This window comes from Plectropomus leopardus, chromosome 6, assembly GCF_026936395.1.
Source record: "Plectropomus leopardus strain MGB_pleo_1.0 chromosome 6, ASM2693639v1, whole genome shotgun sequence".
Taxonomy (NCBI): domain Eukaryota; kingdom Metazoa; phylum Chordata; class Actinopteri; order Perciformes; family Serranidae; genus Plectropomus; species Plectropomus leopardus.
Genome location: NC_142181.1, coordinates 10,128,761 through 10,146,067, shown reverse-complemented (window position 1 = coordinate 10,146,067; position 17,307 = coordinate 10,128,761). Strand labels below are relative to the sequence as shown.

General features: G+C 38.4%; 1 protein-coding gene across 3 annotated transcripts in view; it reads left to right on the top strand.

The window, feature by feature from the left end:
* Nucleotides 1-9,406, top strand: part of kcnj5 (potassium inwardly rectifying channel subfamily J member 5) — a 34,852-nt gene extending 25,446 nt beyond the window's left edge. For all 3 annotated transcript variants that reach the window (XM_088078670.1, XM_088078671.1, XM_088078672.1), the window contains one exon: nt 7,079-9,406. In XM_088078670.1, coding sequence (XP_087934796.1) covers nt 7,079-7,464 — 386 coding nt within the window. In that variant the 3' untranslated portion in view covers nt 7,465-9,406. The remainder of the gene's footprint in view (nt 1-7,078) is intronic.
* Nucleotides 9,407-17,307: the final 7,901 nt, after the last annotated feature.

The window sequence follows — 17,307 nt, the reverse complement described above, 5'->3', positions numbered from 1 at the left end:
ATTTATTGGTTGCGATTATACTTTGCATTAGTAAATGAGACACACTGGTTGATTTGGAGCATTTGTTGTTATGCATACCATTGGGGTTTTTTGTGTTTTTTTTTTTTTTTTTTTTTTACTCGTACAAACCACCAAGCTCCCTAATGTGATCAGGCATGGCTTTGCATGCATCTGAACATTTCTGCTCTACTTCATTTTTATTTATTTATTTATTTTTCCTTCCTCCAAAGCACCAGTAGTCATCATGCTTCCTGCTCACGCTGCTGGATACTTGACTCAGGCATTAAATCACCTTTCGCTTCACCGGCAGAAACCATGGCATCATGCAAGGGCTATATCGTCATTGTCCTTGACCGCTAGGCACTGTACCAATATGCCCTCCCCCCGACTGTCTTCCCATGTAAACTTTAATGAGACTTGTAAAACAGGTCACAGAGCACCATTCAGGGAGTTAAAAGATAGCTCAATTACAGTATTTATTTATTTTTATATAGCTTTTGCCATCACAACAGTGTTATCAAACACTGTTGTGATTAAAGCCTTTAGTTAGTAGTATTTATTGATAATAATGAGGTATATAGACCTTAAGGTCACCAACATTCAAATTTATAGCAAAATGATAACACTTGCAATTTTAAAAGTGATTAATCTGCTGTCAGTGTAGGTGTCATTTAATAGAAGACCAATGCTTCAAAAAATATATAATTTTTATCAGATCCAACAATAAAAGTATATTAATATTCTTAAATTCTAGGAGTAGTTCCAGTGGAGATACAAACATCTTTTTTATTTTTTTCTTTGAGAATTAACATTTATGGCTCATAACAAGCAAGTAATTATCTCATAAACTCAGTCAAACTAAGAAAGATTAAAAAACGCATCTGATGAGGTCCAAGAATTACGCAGGCTTTTTATACCGTTGAGTAAAACTCATTATTAAACAGAATATTTACTGCATCATAAATTGGTTGCTGTCACAGAGTTTGGTAGTGACAGACGAGTGGGTGGTGAAATGGCTTCATTTTAATGGCTGGCCATCACTTGTTTTCTCTGTTGACATCCAGCCTGTGGTTTTAAGCATAGTTGTGAGTCAGGCTCTGAAAATCAACAACAACATTTGTTTCTCAGGCACTCCCACGGAATTCGGGATAAAAAAGTCGATCACTTCGTGAAAACTATTCTGCCCTGCTACTTGAGGACACAACTTAATTGCACCATTGAAAATATTAAAAAATAAAAACAACTAAATGGCATTATCTGTTAATGAATGCAGAGCAGTTTCAAAATACCATAACACCATGAAAGTATGAAATTGAAGCTCATAACCATAATGTTTAATATATCATATTTAAAATGAGGATCATAAAACTAAATATAAACCTCTTTTTTTTAGTTTCTTAAAGAACAAACTCAATCTAACCTTATGATTAAGGGGCAAAGCGCAAGTAAAATTTGAGCTGTGCATGTAATTCTCAGCTCTACATGCACAGGTGTACCTAACTTGGTACTGAAAATAGTCTATGTTGTGCTGCCAACTTTCACGCTTTGACCATGAGGCTTACACAACTTGCACTCTACACTCTCTGTCAAACCACACTTCTATTTTCTCATGCAGTAAAAAAATAAATATACTATTGAAAATGGCACATAGGCACTGATAGACAAGACAGTAGCACCTTGTAAAACACTGCAGCTTTATTCATGCTGTTTTGGTACTGGTACTTGGAGCATTCAAAAAGGCCGCTGTAGCCCAGTGTCTTAGTTTATCATACAAAAAAAAAATGTTGACTCCCCAGTGTTTAAACATTTCAAAAGTGGCAAGGCTTTTAATAGATGGGAAATGTATTCATCATCTGTGGACACTTAAGCAGCAACCAAACTGTATTCTGTGTTACCAAAACCTTCTAGCCAAGGGATCTGGACTCAAGATGTTTATGCTCCCTGCCTTTATGCATCTGTTTTTTGTATCTAATCTTTGTGAAGAGTACTTTCATAAAACTAATTTAAGTAATTACTTTTGGTAGCCCCTACAATGTCATTCTATGAAATTACTTAACTACCTTGAAAAAAAAAAAACAGGATTATGCTGCAGTTTATTGTATCATTTCTTGTTCTTGCTCTGTTGAGCCCGGAGCCCAGTCATGTGCGTCATTGTTGCTGACAACAAACCTTGTTTTCATTATTGAAGTGTCTCTGAAGATAGCAGCTTTGTAGCTGCTTTGTCTCCTTTTTCCTTCACAGTAAATTATTTATATATAAAATAATGCTTGCTCTATGCCATCATGCAAGATTAATATGGAAGTAATTTCTTTAAACACGAATGGTGTTGGGGTTAACATTACAGATAAACTGCTGATAATCAAAGATAATCAATGTGTTTTTATATATAGTTAGTTATTTAATTAAGCTAAAAGATGAACACACTGCAACCTCACAAACACTTGTTAATGCTACAGTAATGTGTCCCTTAATATCTGGTTTATGAATTGTGAAAGAGGACGTGGCAAATGGTGTGTGTGTGTGTGTGTGTGTGTGTGTGTGTGTATGTATGTGTGTGTGTGTTTATGTTTGTTTTCTTATATCTGTGTCTTTGTCCTCTTATAATGTTTTGTCATGGTACATGAATCCAGAAGTTATGGACTTTTTTGATGTAGACCACTCTCACTGCCCCACCGACCCCACAACCAACCGACTAATGTACAGTTCAACTCATAGAGCTAAAAATTTGTCATGAAACAGGCTCTCAGCGTCTTGGCTTGTGGTACCCATGTAAATCAAGTTTTAGTTGCCACTATACCAATTGCATGCCAATTCTTAGCTTTGTCAGGACATAGGAGTTAGGGGTGGGCGATATGGCCCTTAAAGAATATCATGATATTTCAGGGTAATTTTGCGACAGCGATGTTCTTAACGATATGGCAAAATACTGAAATCTCAATATGCATTTTTTTTATCATAAAAATATACCGGTATTATCATGAACAATACGATATGGCACACCCCTAATGGGAGTGTGTACTAAAAAGCCTTAAACCACAGAGCAACAGGCTTACTGCAAATAATTAAAAAAACCCAACAACAACAACAAAAAACAAGAACATGTGCACTTGACATAGCTTCCCTGTCTGAACTTTTCTTTGACATAAAACACATGTCTAGTCTATTGGCTCTGAGCTTAACGCTGCCTGGAATTGTTGAGATAAACACAGCAGAGAATTGGGTGTGGTGTTAAAAACCTTCCATCGGGGAAAGTTTGTCTACAGGTGGATGCTGGGGTGGAGGTCATAGGCCCTTAATGACGTGCTACACGAGAAGCAGTTACACCTTCAATGACGCTCTGACATTCTGACATGGAAACATGGGTTGAGCAAAGGTGTAACTACTAAGAATGATGAGTCTTTTCCATTTTGGCGTGCCAGTAAACCAACATCCACAATACCAAGAAACTGACATGACTAAAGGGAAAGCAGTCAATATTAAAGTTGATAAATACAACTGAGTTTGACAAGTCAGTCTGTTATGAGAAAGGTCTGTTGGTTACAGAGCAATGACCTTATATTTTTTTCTTCTTCACGCTAACATGATTTGCATTCAAAGATCATGCTGGTGCATTTGCATGCTTTATCCTGTTTACTATATTTGAGCTAAAAAGTGTTCTGGCTGCTCTGATTGTTTAGGTGACGCTAATCTGTGTGAGTTTACAGGCTGTGGTAATCCTCAGCTACAGCTTTTGCACTGCAAGAAGCCACCACACTCATCGTCATCTCTTTTAAGACATCCTGGTTTGATTTTGCTGTTGTTGTTGTATTTAAGTTTAGAATTAGTATTTAGTATTTATCAAAGTTTGGGTAATGAAAATAAAAAAGAGATTTGGGACAAAATGTAGCAGGCTGCTCAGAGGTGTGATGATGTGTTCGTGTGCTATTGCGAAGATGTGTACATACAAAACCTGAGGCGCAGCTGCCAGACATCAGTGCATTCACAAGCTGTGTTTTCAGAGAAATGAGAGCCATAACATCTAAAAGAATAATGTGAATTCTGTAACCTCTTTTGTTACAATGGCTGCTGCTCATCTGCCAAATGTCAAGTCTTGAAGCACATGAACACGTCACAGCACAAGTGTCTCCTACGCACCCTGCAGCACACTTTTTCAACCAAATGTATAAAACAAAGATGGGTATTTTGTTTTTACAAAAGATGCAAGAGAAAAAATCTAATTCACTGATTTGGAGCCAAGAACTAAGCAGCACAAGAAAGAGAAGCACATACATCATACAATGTGTGCTACTGTTGGTAGTGAAAAATGGAAAGTGTGTCATCGAATATGGATATTCTACAGTTTTCCCAGTCATCTAGCTGTATCTGAAAAATGTCTCTGCATGTGTGTGGGTTTTTTGTTATTGTTTGTATTGAATGATCACATCCCTCAGCAAGTACCACTCTTAAATGTATTTTCATAATCACAACAATCAACACTATACCAACACATTAGCACAATACAGCAGTAGCAGTAGTAGCAAAGTCTCAGTTATCCTGGTTATACAGCACCTAGAAATATTATGTCAAAGGCATCTGGACTCTTGAATTGTGTCAAACTTTAATAAAATGACTGGCTGCTTTTAAATGCTAATAGTACAAGACACTAATAGATACTCACAACAGCACAACATAATGTATTTGGACTCCAAAGTATTTGCTAAACTAAGAATTTAAAACTAACACATCAAACAATATGCCAGCCCTTAATAGACACTATAGAAAATCCTTCTCATGAGGACTGAAAGACGTTATATTGTCTTTGATGATCCAGTCACAGAAATAACAAACATTTCACAAGTTAAATGTGGAAACTAGGCCGCTCATATCCAGAGGGAAAGCTGAAGAAAAGGTGCAAAAGCCCCTCCTACCGTGACATTAGACACCATATCAGTTTGGCATCTACATCTATTTTAGAGCGTATGCTTGATGTTTGTGGTGATGTTATGTATTTACAGAGACAGAACATTATGTAACTCAGCAGCTGGGTGAGCAAAGCATCTATTATGAGTGTTGTTTCCAGTTTAAAGTGATACTCCACCCAAAATGAGTCTTTCTCACCCTTTGACAGGTGGCTTTGGAGCATTGTTGCTGTAGTTAGCTTGTGACCACTTTAACGGCTCATTAGCTAAACATGATACACCTGTGAACTGGTGACGGTCTTGTGAAAGCACAAAACAATGAGTGAGAAATGGATAACAGTCATGTGTCTCCTTAAGAAGCTAAACACTTCATTAGCAATTGTTCCATGCTCATTTTAAAGTATCATGTTAAAAAAGGTGTAAAGTGCCGCAAAGTGCATTAAAATGCTCTTAATTGCGAAAAAAAAAGTTTTCGTGGACTGGGGGTGTTTTTTTGCTTTTGTTGGAAAAGAGTTAATGCCATAAATGGGTAACCCAAACCTACATACAATGGTTTGTATGATATCCTACAAATTAGTGCCCTACGAATTATGATACAGACATAACTTAGGTTACATACTAAATAATAACTTTATTTATATGCCACCTTTAAAAACAGAGTTTACAAAGTGCTTTGACAGATAAAGCAATAGCAGAAATGGGATACATACCAGGGAATACCACAACAGAAAGCCAAATAGTCCTACTGAACACACACGAGACAAAACTAGGGTCAAGTTGGAATAAAATTAAAACAAAATGACAAATAATGCAAGATACATGACGCAAAATGTCAATTTAAAATAATTAAATCAAATAGACCTAAAACAAAACAAGCTGTAAAAGCAATAAACCTACAATAGGAAATTCAAAAAAAACATGGTGACAATGTACCTTAAAATGACTTCACTCTAATTCAAAGTTCACATGGTTACTAACACTGGTATGTTTACTGGCTAATTGCAGCTATGCATAAAGCAAAGTCTATACTAAGAACTTTGTGAAGCCTAATTCATTTGATCCATACCAGTTTGATGGAAACACATCTAATTTGCATTTCTTTTTGGCAGAATTTCAACAGTTTGCTTTAAATAAAAATGGGTACAGTTTGAATGAAGCTTCTAGATTAGAGTAGGCTATGTGGGTCTAATAAATGCTACTTTCTGGTTGCACATATCATGTTTTCTCTCTATTCCTTCCACAACTTTCCTCTTCTTTATTCACAATCTAGGCAGGCATTTGTTTAAGCATTAAAAGGTTACATACACGTGTTTCTAAAAATATTCACATTACATGTTATATATGCTAATGGTAAATCCACATGGGAAAATATAATGGCTAGCTTGCTAATCACTAATGAGAGCGCCTCCTGTTACCACTAAAATTAAGATTCATACATTACATTAATGGGCTATCTCCGCTGTGATTAATTGTGTAGTTTGCAATTCTCTAGTTGGTATTTATCTCTTATCTGTTGAGTTTTATGGTCAGTAGCTGTAAGGCTAATGTTTTGCAGCTCAGCTTTTTAATGATTTTACTGCTATAATTCAAAATGTCACACTTGCTTGATACCTACAAACCAATATGTTTCCAAAAATAGCCATGCAATGTGTCAAAATTCATAATCAGCACAATTAATGAGTAAAATGTAACATTTTACAGTAAAGCTGCTCATTTAAACATACGGCACTGGAGGCCGAGTCTTTCTCCTTTTCCATTTCCAAAACAAGATCAGTTGCTAAACTTGAAAACCAAATGTGCCAATGTTTTTATTTTTTTTCCTGACTTGCTTATTGGCAAAAACACACCTCAGACAGAAAATACTGACATTTTTTTTTTTACCTTTGTATGTATTCTATCTGCCAAAGAGGTCATACTTCCCAAACAAACTAAACCTTTTTATGAAGTCATTGCTGTTTCCAACATCATTGCTTTCACAAACTTGACCCTTTCTGTGTTCAGGTCCTGCATAACAATTTATAATTTACTGACCCTGTCTCTATTTCTCCTTACATTTCTCTCCATCTGTCCGTGTGTGTGTGTGTGTGTGTGTGTGTGTGTGTGTGTATGTGTCTGTTTACCTGTCCTGTCCAATTGTGCGTATGCATGTGGACACATACGTCTGTCCATACCTGTGACAGGGATGACCTGCCAGGCACGAAGTTCCTACCTGGACACAGAGGTGCTTTGGGGCTATCGCTTCACACCGGTCCTCTCCCTGGAGAAGGGCTTCTACGAGGTAGACTACAACAACTTCCACGATGTCTACGAGACCAACACCCCCACTTGCAGCGCCAAGGAGCTAGCTGCTAAGCTTCGGGAGGGGCCTCTATTGCCTCAGCTTTCGCTCCTCAGCCCTGAACCGAAAATGCATACTTTTGACCCACTAAATCGTCTGTCTGAACAGGACCCACTCAGCCCAGATGAGGAGGAGAGAGATTCACAGGAGAGGGGTGACAGAGGAGAGACCAATGGCTCAGCTGCTGCTTTGGAGGATCTGCCCCTTGCTGATGGACTGCCTGACTGATGTGGCTGAAAACACCAGGATAGACTGAACAAGAGGACAATACAATGCTTCATTTAGTCAACAACCAGCTTGTTCCTTTGCAGTGCTTGGAGATACAAGACATCCTCATGCAATACTCCTCTACTAGTGTCAATCTATAGTATAGATTGGTTTTGTAGACACGTAAGTACACATACACAGACACACACATACCGTATCTATATCTACACTTAACGGTTGGTGGTTCAGATTGTCTTTTTATAATCTTAACGACCACTTACTGCTATAACGGCTGAAGTTGTATAATGTAAACTTGAGCTGAAACTGGTAGCCATGACAGAGTACCATGGGCTTATTATGGATACTCCAATATTCTCATTTTAGAGTTTGTCGATTCAGCTTCATTTGAACAGTCTCATAACTCAGCTAATGTGTCTGACAGCAGCTTCTGAGTGGTAACAGAACCTTGTTATTGATAATTTTGTTAAATGTGGGAGGTTATTATTTCCTTTCTCTGTCAGTGTTGTTGTTACTGTGTCAGTTCACCCAGGAGGAAATGTATAAGGCCTCTAGTTTGTGTAGGCAAGAGAAGAACTTATGAAATTGTTCTATAAAAGGCAGTGTACTGGCAAACTTTATCCAAATTTGTTCTTTGTTCACACCTTCCTCATGGTTGTACTGTCGCAAATACCATCATTGTGTGTGTCTAATTGTTTCCCCAACATACTGGGGGCCTTGACCCAAAAGAAACCAGCTAGTACCTCATTTTATACTCATTTTCAGGGTTTGAAATTAACAATAGGCAAATGCTGGTAAAAAGCTATATGCTGTCTAATTATTTTGAGATCTTCTTGACTAGTTAAACATTTAATTCTATTCCCTGCTGCAGTAACTAAAAACATTAATTCCAAGCCCTTTTCTTGGTTTGTAAAGCACAATTTCCCATGAGGTGACTTCACGCTGACCCCCACCTCCCCCCAACCCCCCACCTAGCCACCGACCTAGCCACCGCTAACTGGCTGATGTATGTCAGTCCTAGTTAAAAGTGACATTCAAATGTAGATTCAAATATTTATATGAAACATCTATGCTCAACTGCTATGTGAAATGTTCTTGATTTTTATACACCATGCACATGAATATTTCAAATGCTCCACAAGCAAAATGAAATACTCGGTGTATCCTTTTATGTTTGTTTTGTTTTTGTTTTAAATATTTAAAAGATATCCATCCTTGGTATTTATTCGGCTACATAAAAGTTGAGTCCTCTGAAGATAGTAGCAGGTTTTTTGTCTTATTTAATGAGTTCAATATCTGGCCAGCTCATTGCCTGCAATATTTTTTTTTTGTAATTATTTCCCCTGAACTTTTCACCTTTTGCACTCATGAGTTGAACACATTTGGTTCAATCTGCACTTTGGCCCAGTTCCAAAAAACCACCCCTGGGTCTTTTGCTTAATATAGTTTATGACCCGTGTGACTACTGTTTTGGAAGCCGACACTTGTCCTGTGAGGGGCATAGCCTACAGTATTTTTGACTTTTCTTTGAAAGGACACATGTCATAGCTTGCATGCATGAATCAACCCTTATGCATCCCATTGCTTAGTAAGTTTAATACAGTAAGAAACAGGGTATTTTCTAGGCATGCAAATTATGAAATTTCTACACTATATTATCAAATAATTTATTCAATTATCATTTATGGAAAGAAATATTCCTCAAAGTTTAAAATCTCCCACTCCCAAATTTAACATTACATTTTTTCTTTGTTTTTTTCTTCCTTTTTAACAGAAGCTTGTCCAATCAATGTATTAATTTTCACTGTGACATTTTAGCATCTTACTATGTACTCCATTTGCTAAACAATACGTTTGTCATTAGCGAGAGATCATCTTTCATTGCTGGAATGTCATCTGTTGTCTGTGTGTTCTCATGGGAATAAACATAATATGGCCTAAAGAACAACATGTTCCTGTTAGATAATATGTGCATGCATGAGTGAGTGTAGGAGAGTGTGTGAATGTGTAATTATTTTGCACATAACTTTGCAACTGAGGATTTGAGAGCACCTTCATTTCCCACTCGTGACACTGCACTCTCTTAGCTGCACTGTGACAAAATGACAGATTTAACCCATGGCTTTCGTTAAAAGCAACTGTGTCTAATGTATAAGCTACCTGAAAACTGGATTACTCATGTATTGAATCATGAAAAGGAGACTATTATCAGCACAGAACAATCTTGAAGCTTGAGGCTGAAACTGTTTCATGTACGGGAGCAAATATGAGTGATAACATCAAGAAGTTTGTTGCCTCCTTTCCATCCCTAAATTTGAATTAATTAATTAACATTATACAGCAGAAAAGTGCAGATGCATCTCAGTTGTAACACTCCTTGTGCTAAATCATGACATCTAGCAGTAGCTGTCCAAGCTTATAAAGCCAAACAACCAATGGTTTTACGTGAATAAACATGATTGTAGCCACTGGCAACCTCAGGACATTAACAGCATCCCTGAGTCAGCTTTGTGTGTTAGGAGACTGCAGTTACACAGACACATGCACACACACAGGAAGACACAATCACAGAAAACAGCCAGCAGACTGATTAAGAAGGCCACCACAGCTATTAACTAGCAACAGAGAAACCGCTGCAGAACTCACAGGGGTAATCACATTTATCCAGTGTCTACAGACTACAACCAGTCCGAAAATGAAACACGATGTTACATTTAGTGGGCAGCGTGTCAGAAAATCACTGAATCACAGCGATGTGCTGTCAAGGCTATTCTTGTACGAGCTATTAAATTTGGGGAGCCGGATCGTCAGCAAGCTGACAGTCCCTGATTCAAATCTGAATAATGTACGATGATGAATATAATGCATCCATTGAATGGTGCATTGAAATAGGTACCCAAGGCAGGTGCATGTGGGTGAACATGTGTGTGTGTGTGTGTGTGTGTGTGTGTGTGTGTGTGTGTGTGTGTGTGTGTGTGTGAGAGAGAGAGAGAAAGAGAGTGGGAGAGACATAATCAGTCATCCAAACCTCGAACTAACAGCACACATGAACACAGAAAAACACCCACAGAAAACAAAACGTTAATTTTTCCATTTAAGCTTTTGCCAAGTTAGATGTGCCCTTATATTTTTTTGCCAGCAAGGAAATTATGACAGAACAAACAAAGATACAATTGCTAAAGCTGATAAATGACACCGCACCAACAGAGTAACTACCAATTGTTCTTTTTCTTTCCATGGCTAGCTAATACTCTTTCCTTCTCCTTTAAATAATGCATGCTTGTGACAAAGGAGGAAGCACATAGGCCATTAACAACTGTGTAGTCAGAATAAAACATCCTGCACAAGTGAGGGAATTATACTTGCAGGAAAAAGAAGCTAGTGGGAGGAATTTTACTCCAGTACAATAAACCAGTGTAAGCTCTTTCCATATGCTTTCCCTATCCTCGGACTCCCCTTATAACTATAACGATATATATATATATATATATATATATATATGTATATATACATATGTAACATGGCATACAAAAGAAAAGACAAACCCCATCGTCTCCTCTTGAGCAACTCCCTGCTGTAATTATATCATCAATAAGTGTTTTAATGGATCATCTGCATGGTCAAATAAGTACCAATGAAGGAGGGACTTGAACCCAGAATTTCCAGAATATGGGACACATTTTCTACCAATTAGTCCACATGACTTATATGATGTACTATGACTCTCACTCAATAAAACTTTGTGTAAATATGTTTTAGTTTCAACAAGATTTAGTGTGGTGACTTTGTTTCTCTGCAGGTTCGGAAAGTAAAAGTTTTTTTTTTTTTTTTGTTTTAAATGCATTCTGAGATGATCTGATGAATTCAGGCTCTGATCACCTCTGACTGTCTTCAGCAAACAGACTGCTGTATTCGGCTCATTCAAGACAAGCTTTTCACAATTAGAGACACCTGTGAGGCTGGTCAGAGGGAAAAAAAAACAAAAACAATGGCAAGATTTCAACTCATAGCCTTCACAGTATGGAGCAGATTCTCTACCAACTGAACTCTCAGGTCAGTGTGACACCATCATGTTTTTTTAAATATGTAAATTAAATTTCTTGCCCAGCATTTTTGGAGTTTCACAGCAGGTTTGAGGTCATTTAATGGATAAATAACTATTACAATCTATTTAGCAGTTTTGATTGGTTATCTCTTCCATTTAAGTTTTTTAAAGCACTTAAAAAGCATTGTTCTTTTGGATCCGAATTTTAGTCAATCCTATATTTCCTATGAAGAGTTTTAATGGTTTGTCTGCATGTTTTAATGGGTAACAGAAGGAAAAGACAAAATATAATGGAGGAACCTGAACCCCCACAGCTTTGAGATGACAGGAGAATGTCTCTACCAATTGAGCTGAGAGGACTTGTGGAGTGGTAGTGACTCTTATAAATAAGAAGTTTGTCAGTGTGAAGATGTTTCAGTCTGAATTTGTTTCATTGTGATCATCTTTGAGTGTCAACATGTTTCAGTGTGTAAACTTTGTTTCTCTGCAGGTTGATGTTTCTGCAGCTTCAGTCTCATCTTCTATCTCTCCCTGACTCTTCATTTCCATCAGCGCTGAAGATGATCTAGAGTTTAAAAACACTGACTGGTGATGCGGTTTCCCGAGTTTGAGCCCCGGCTGAGGTACGTGACACAGAAGTGAGTGTGATGAATGAATGAGTGCTTTAACAAACAACAACTAAAAACATCAAATCCACAAAAAGCATCTGTTGCAATTTGCAATTTTTAGAATTTCCATCAACAGGCAACAGAGAGCATGTAATGTCAATGTCAATTTTATTTATATAGCACATTTAAAAAAAACCTAGTTGACCAAAGTGGCGAACAGTCCTAAAAACAAGAGGACAAAACAACTATAAACTAGTAAAACATGATAAAAAGAGTCCAAAATAAAATACAAGAGATACAGCACAATACTTTAAGTTGAGGTACCTCAGCTCAACTAGAAGTGAACGCCAGTGAAAAAAGATAGGTCTTTAGCAGCGACTTAAAGGTTTCTAGGGAGTGAGCAGCTCTTAAATGAAAAGGCAGACTGTTCCACAGATGAGGGGCAGCCACTGCAAAAGCTCGGTCACCTCTGTTCTTATAGCGGGACCTATGAACCTTTAACAGCATTTGGTTGGTGGACCTCAGAGCTCTAGCTGGAGTGTGATGGTGTGACAGTTCCATTAAATAGTGTGGTGCCAGCCCATTTAAGACCTTAAAAGTTTTAAAATCTTAAAATCAATCCTGAAGCCAGTGAAGGGAGGCCAATACTAGTGTTATATGATAATGTTTTTTTTTTTCCAGTTGTAAGTACAACTGAGCCAGGGGGTTGAGCTAGCTAGATAAACTAGCTAACTCGACAGGAAAATGCTTTTCTTTTTTTTTTCTTAATTTATCTATTTATTTTGTTACTGCTGCTTTTATATTTTAAAATGTTTGAGTAGCTTACTGGCATTTTGATGATGCTCTGCTTATTCCCTGATAATCCCTTACAGCTCCCACATGTATAAGAAGACTTTTTGTATGTTACTTGGTTATTTTCTATTTGTTAGTTTGCAATTTAACTGCCCTTGTGCACTTGTTCCATTGAATAAGCTTTTGCACATTCATCTTCATGTGCAGCACAATGCTGCACCCCATAAGATCTGGTGGGTTTCCCATTACTCTTCCCTCTGCACTGTTCATCTGCACAAAAGCTGTGAGCCTCCAGGATCCAGCAAGGAACATGTTACAAGCAAGTGAACCAATCACAAGAAGGTGACGCATTTTGGTCTGCTGTTTGTTCATGGTGAATGTTTGTTTGAAGTGTGGCTGGTTAAAGTTTGAAAGGTTTGGGGATGAATAACCAATATCGGAGTTATTCATCCATGCACATTTTTTCATCGAGCAGAAACATTGCATGCTACCACACATCAATATGCAGTCTTGTCACACATTTCTTCGACTGTTTGTGTGACTCCAAACATTTCACAGATAGTGGCTAGAAATATGAAAAGAGGAAACCATTAGTACTGCTAGGCAAGTCTGTTTAGGTCTGTGAAAAAGGAGCTGGATAAAGGTTTTTTTTGTTTGTTTTGTTGTGGGTTTTTTGGAGTTTTGAATGGAGCAGGCAGACAGATGCACAGACACACAGAGAGAGAAACCTTTGCCTTTTCCCAGCCAGGAGACAGAGGTCTGCCCTTTGATGTGTTTGGACGATGGCAGCCTTTGATGAGGATTTCTATGGCCGCAGAGTGGCTGTGGCTTGAAATTAAGCTGGCTGAGCAGCACAGGCAGGCAGCGATGAGGGCACAAGAATATTGTCACAACGCCTACCTCTGTTTAGTCATTTTGCCAATTTCTGCGGGTTTTCCTGGTTTTTCCAGTTATCATTCTCTCCTGTCATTCCGGATACCTGCCTATCCCCACGTGCCTTGAAGCTGCCCTCAGTGTGTTTCCGAAAATCCCAGTCCCCTGATTGCCTGACTCACCAGCACACCTGCATATATACCAAACTTCTGTCCGCAGTTATGTGCCAGGTCATCCACTGCTTTCTAGTTTTTGTTTCTGACCACAGTCTTGGGTTCTGCCTCTTTCTTGTTTGCCCTTGCTGTCTGATTGATTACCGGTTCCCAAACTCTTCTTCTTCTTCTTCTCTGGGTAAAGATTGATTGCCTTCAGCTGCCTCCGAGTTCAGCTTTTCAGTCGACCTCTGATATTAGTCTGAGGTTGATAAAACCCGCAAACCAGGACCTCTTACAGAGGGGTCAGGCTAGTGTTTTTCCCTGTTTTCAGTTTTTACTGAAAGATAGCCCAGCCATCTGCCAGCTGTAACTTAGCCTAGCCTACGTATATTAGTCAAGAAACAGAATAATTTCCCAACGCATGACACTTGTTTTCACAGTCTCCAAGGTAAAAAGTTCTTTTAAAAAGAAATGTAAGGGTAATTAAATAAGTGTCTTCTCTCTTTGTCAGAAACGTCTGTGGCTATAATTTTTTTGAATGCTCTGTGAGTCAATACTGTCACCCCAGGTCTTGTTTAAAACCGTATAAGCCAATGAAGCAAACAGGGTTGAATCAATTAACATTGACCTTTTAGCATTATAGTCAGGCATAACTTACATTAGGCTAATACTGCAGTGAAAGATGAACTGAATCAGAGCTTCTGCATGTTGTGGAGTGAGGTAATCCACAGCCACTTCAGAGGCTTACTGACTCAACGTCATGGCACAGCACATAGCAATGCAGCAAACACTGGATGCTGTGATACGTGGGATTGTGACAAAACTGAGAGATTATGGCGGAGCTTTCTGGATTGTTTCCTTTGCTTTTCTTTTAAATAAACAGTGGGAGTCTAGAAGGTTGTGAGGAGGAGTTAGAGGTAAAAACATCCAGAAGATAATTGGGAAGAAGACATTTTCACTTTCTGTAGCCTACACATATTTTAACTTTTCTCAGAGGATTAGAGAAGTATGGATTTAAAACAAGAGACCCTTTGGTTATCAGCCAGCTTTTTAAAAAAAATATAACTGCACCATCCCAGGACCGTTGTTTACTACTTCCCACATTCTGGAATATTTTAAAGCCAGTTATGACATAACACATTTTATCTGTCTCTTATCTAAATATTCCACTGGTAAGTGTAGGGAAAAAATAGGCTACAGCCAAAGCTTGCTTTTGAACTCATGATGGATTTAAGCCCTCTTGAGAACCTTTTTGAATGTGTAGGAGAAAGCGAGTGAAGTCTGTGAGATGTGAAAGATCCTACATCAATGATAGAGATAAATCTATAGTCCCACACAATAGCTCCAAATGAAGGCATCGGTTATCTTTGTCTGGGAGCTCTGTTACCAAGAAGCACTTTGTTCTAACGGGATTTTTTAAGCCTCCGCAAGACCTTCTTTGTGTGCTAGCTGTAAGGGCTAGTGATATTTAAACTGTCTGCCATACAGGAAAGACGATGCAACCTTTTCTGTATGTGGAGTGGAAAGCAAAGAAGGTGAAGACAATAAAGACACATACATGCCTTCAGATGCTTTAAGGGTTTATTGATTTAATAACACTAGAAACTAACTGTCTGAATCAATACACAAGCCAATGAAGCAACTGGCTTCTGCCTTAACAAATCATACAAATTAAATCATAGTAGGGTTATTCATGTTTTCATTACTCCCTACAGTGAGTGCATAATGTTGCAGTTGCAGAAAAATAAACTGGCGTACACTCTAAATGGTTTTATGTGCATTTAATAGAGAGAATGTTGTATAAAGTAACTCACCAAAAACCAAATGAAATTACTTATTTAATTGCATATACTGTGCAGTTTTGCAGTTTGTCTGCAAAAAGCAGCTGTCGGAAACCAAATTACCTCATGCAGAGATAAGTTTATACTCTATATTTATCCTTTCATTTCTCTCTTTCTCTTTTTCTATCCATCACTCTTGCTCATTGAGTGGGTAACCCTCATGACTCCTCTCCCTCCTACGCATCAAAACAATACTAGAACAGGGAAGAGCGCTGTCCGGTTCTCACCTACCTGCGGATAATCCCCGCAGATTGCAGAACCAGCACCCACATGATTAAAAACAATGGGTCATTTAAAATGTATTATGATGCTGCTTTTGGGAGAATTTTTACATACCCAAACTATCACAAGAGTGTCTGTCACAGGGGCTAAACAATGGATCAAAAGAAAGCTGCCTGCAATTATTTGCTTTGTCATGCAGCTAAAATTGCTGTTCAAGTGCTCTCCTGTGCCTCTGGTGATGGGGAAGATTACAACAAAAATTTTCATTTCCTCCACAAGCTCCAAAATATCACCTACTTAACGCTTTTAAAGTCTGTGTTACAAAATGCAGCACTCTAGCAGCTGACAGAGCGAGTCTACCGCCAGCCAAATCCTTGCCTCTTAAAAGACACGCTCAGTTATTACTCATATCACATCGCTTGTACAGTATGAACACTGCCTCACTTCAACTACTGTGGGCTGTTTGGGTTTTTTGAGAGAAATATCAAATATTTATAGATATGACTAAACTATGCTGTGTTGCACTGTACGGAATCGAAGAGATTCCAACTGGGGCTATTGTCTCCTTTGGGTCCTGACATTTACATGCATCTGTTAGCCGCTTTGCGCTATAACTCTTCATGCATACGGCAGCCATCCTTTATGAGTCATACTATAATCACATCAAGCATATACAGCGACACACGTACATTGCTGCTGTTTCATACACATTCACAGCAGGCACTCTTGAGTGCACTGCTCAGGGAAACGCTCCCCACATCTCGCCTCCTTTATGCAAACTAAGCCGATGAGTCTCAAAGACTCTTCAAGTCCCATAAGCTTTATGCATCTTCAACACGTGCTTCCTTGTCACTGCATGTCCTCCCTCCAGCCAAGCTACTTGTTTTGCCTGTGACCTTTTAACAGATTCCCCTGGCATCGCCGCAGCCTGCAGTCATTTGCAGTGTGCTCCGTCACAAGCAGCATAGTAAACGTTTCCAAAAGGGTCATAAACTGTATGTCTAGCATCAGAGGTGGGTGTTTGATGATTTTTATTCAGATTGTGCATGTTGTTGTCATGATGGAATATTTCAAGGATGAAGAATCAGTAATATGCTTCCCACACATGCTGTGATTTGTTTGTTTGCCCTTCAGCATTGGATTAGGACTATATTTAGATGAATGAAGTATGCTAATGAGCACCTAGCTTCTGGAAGGCATATCTGACAGCCTCCACCACACGCTCTGCCAAGTCCATAATCTTTACCCCAAATCCCTTTTTTCCCAGCTTCTATTTTTTCTTCACTCTATTGTGATCCTATTGTTAAAAT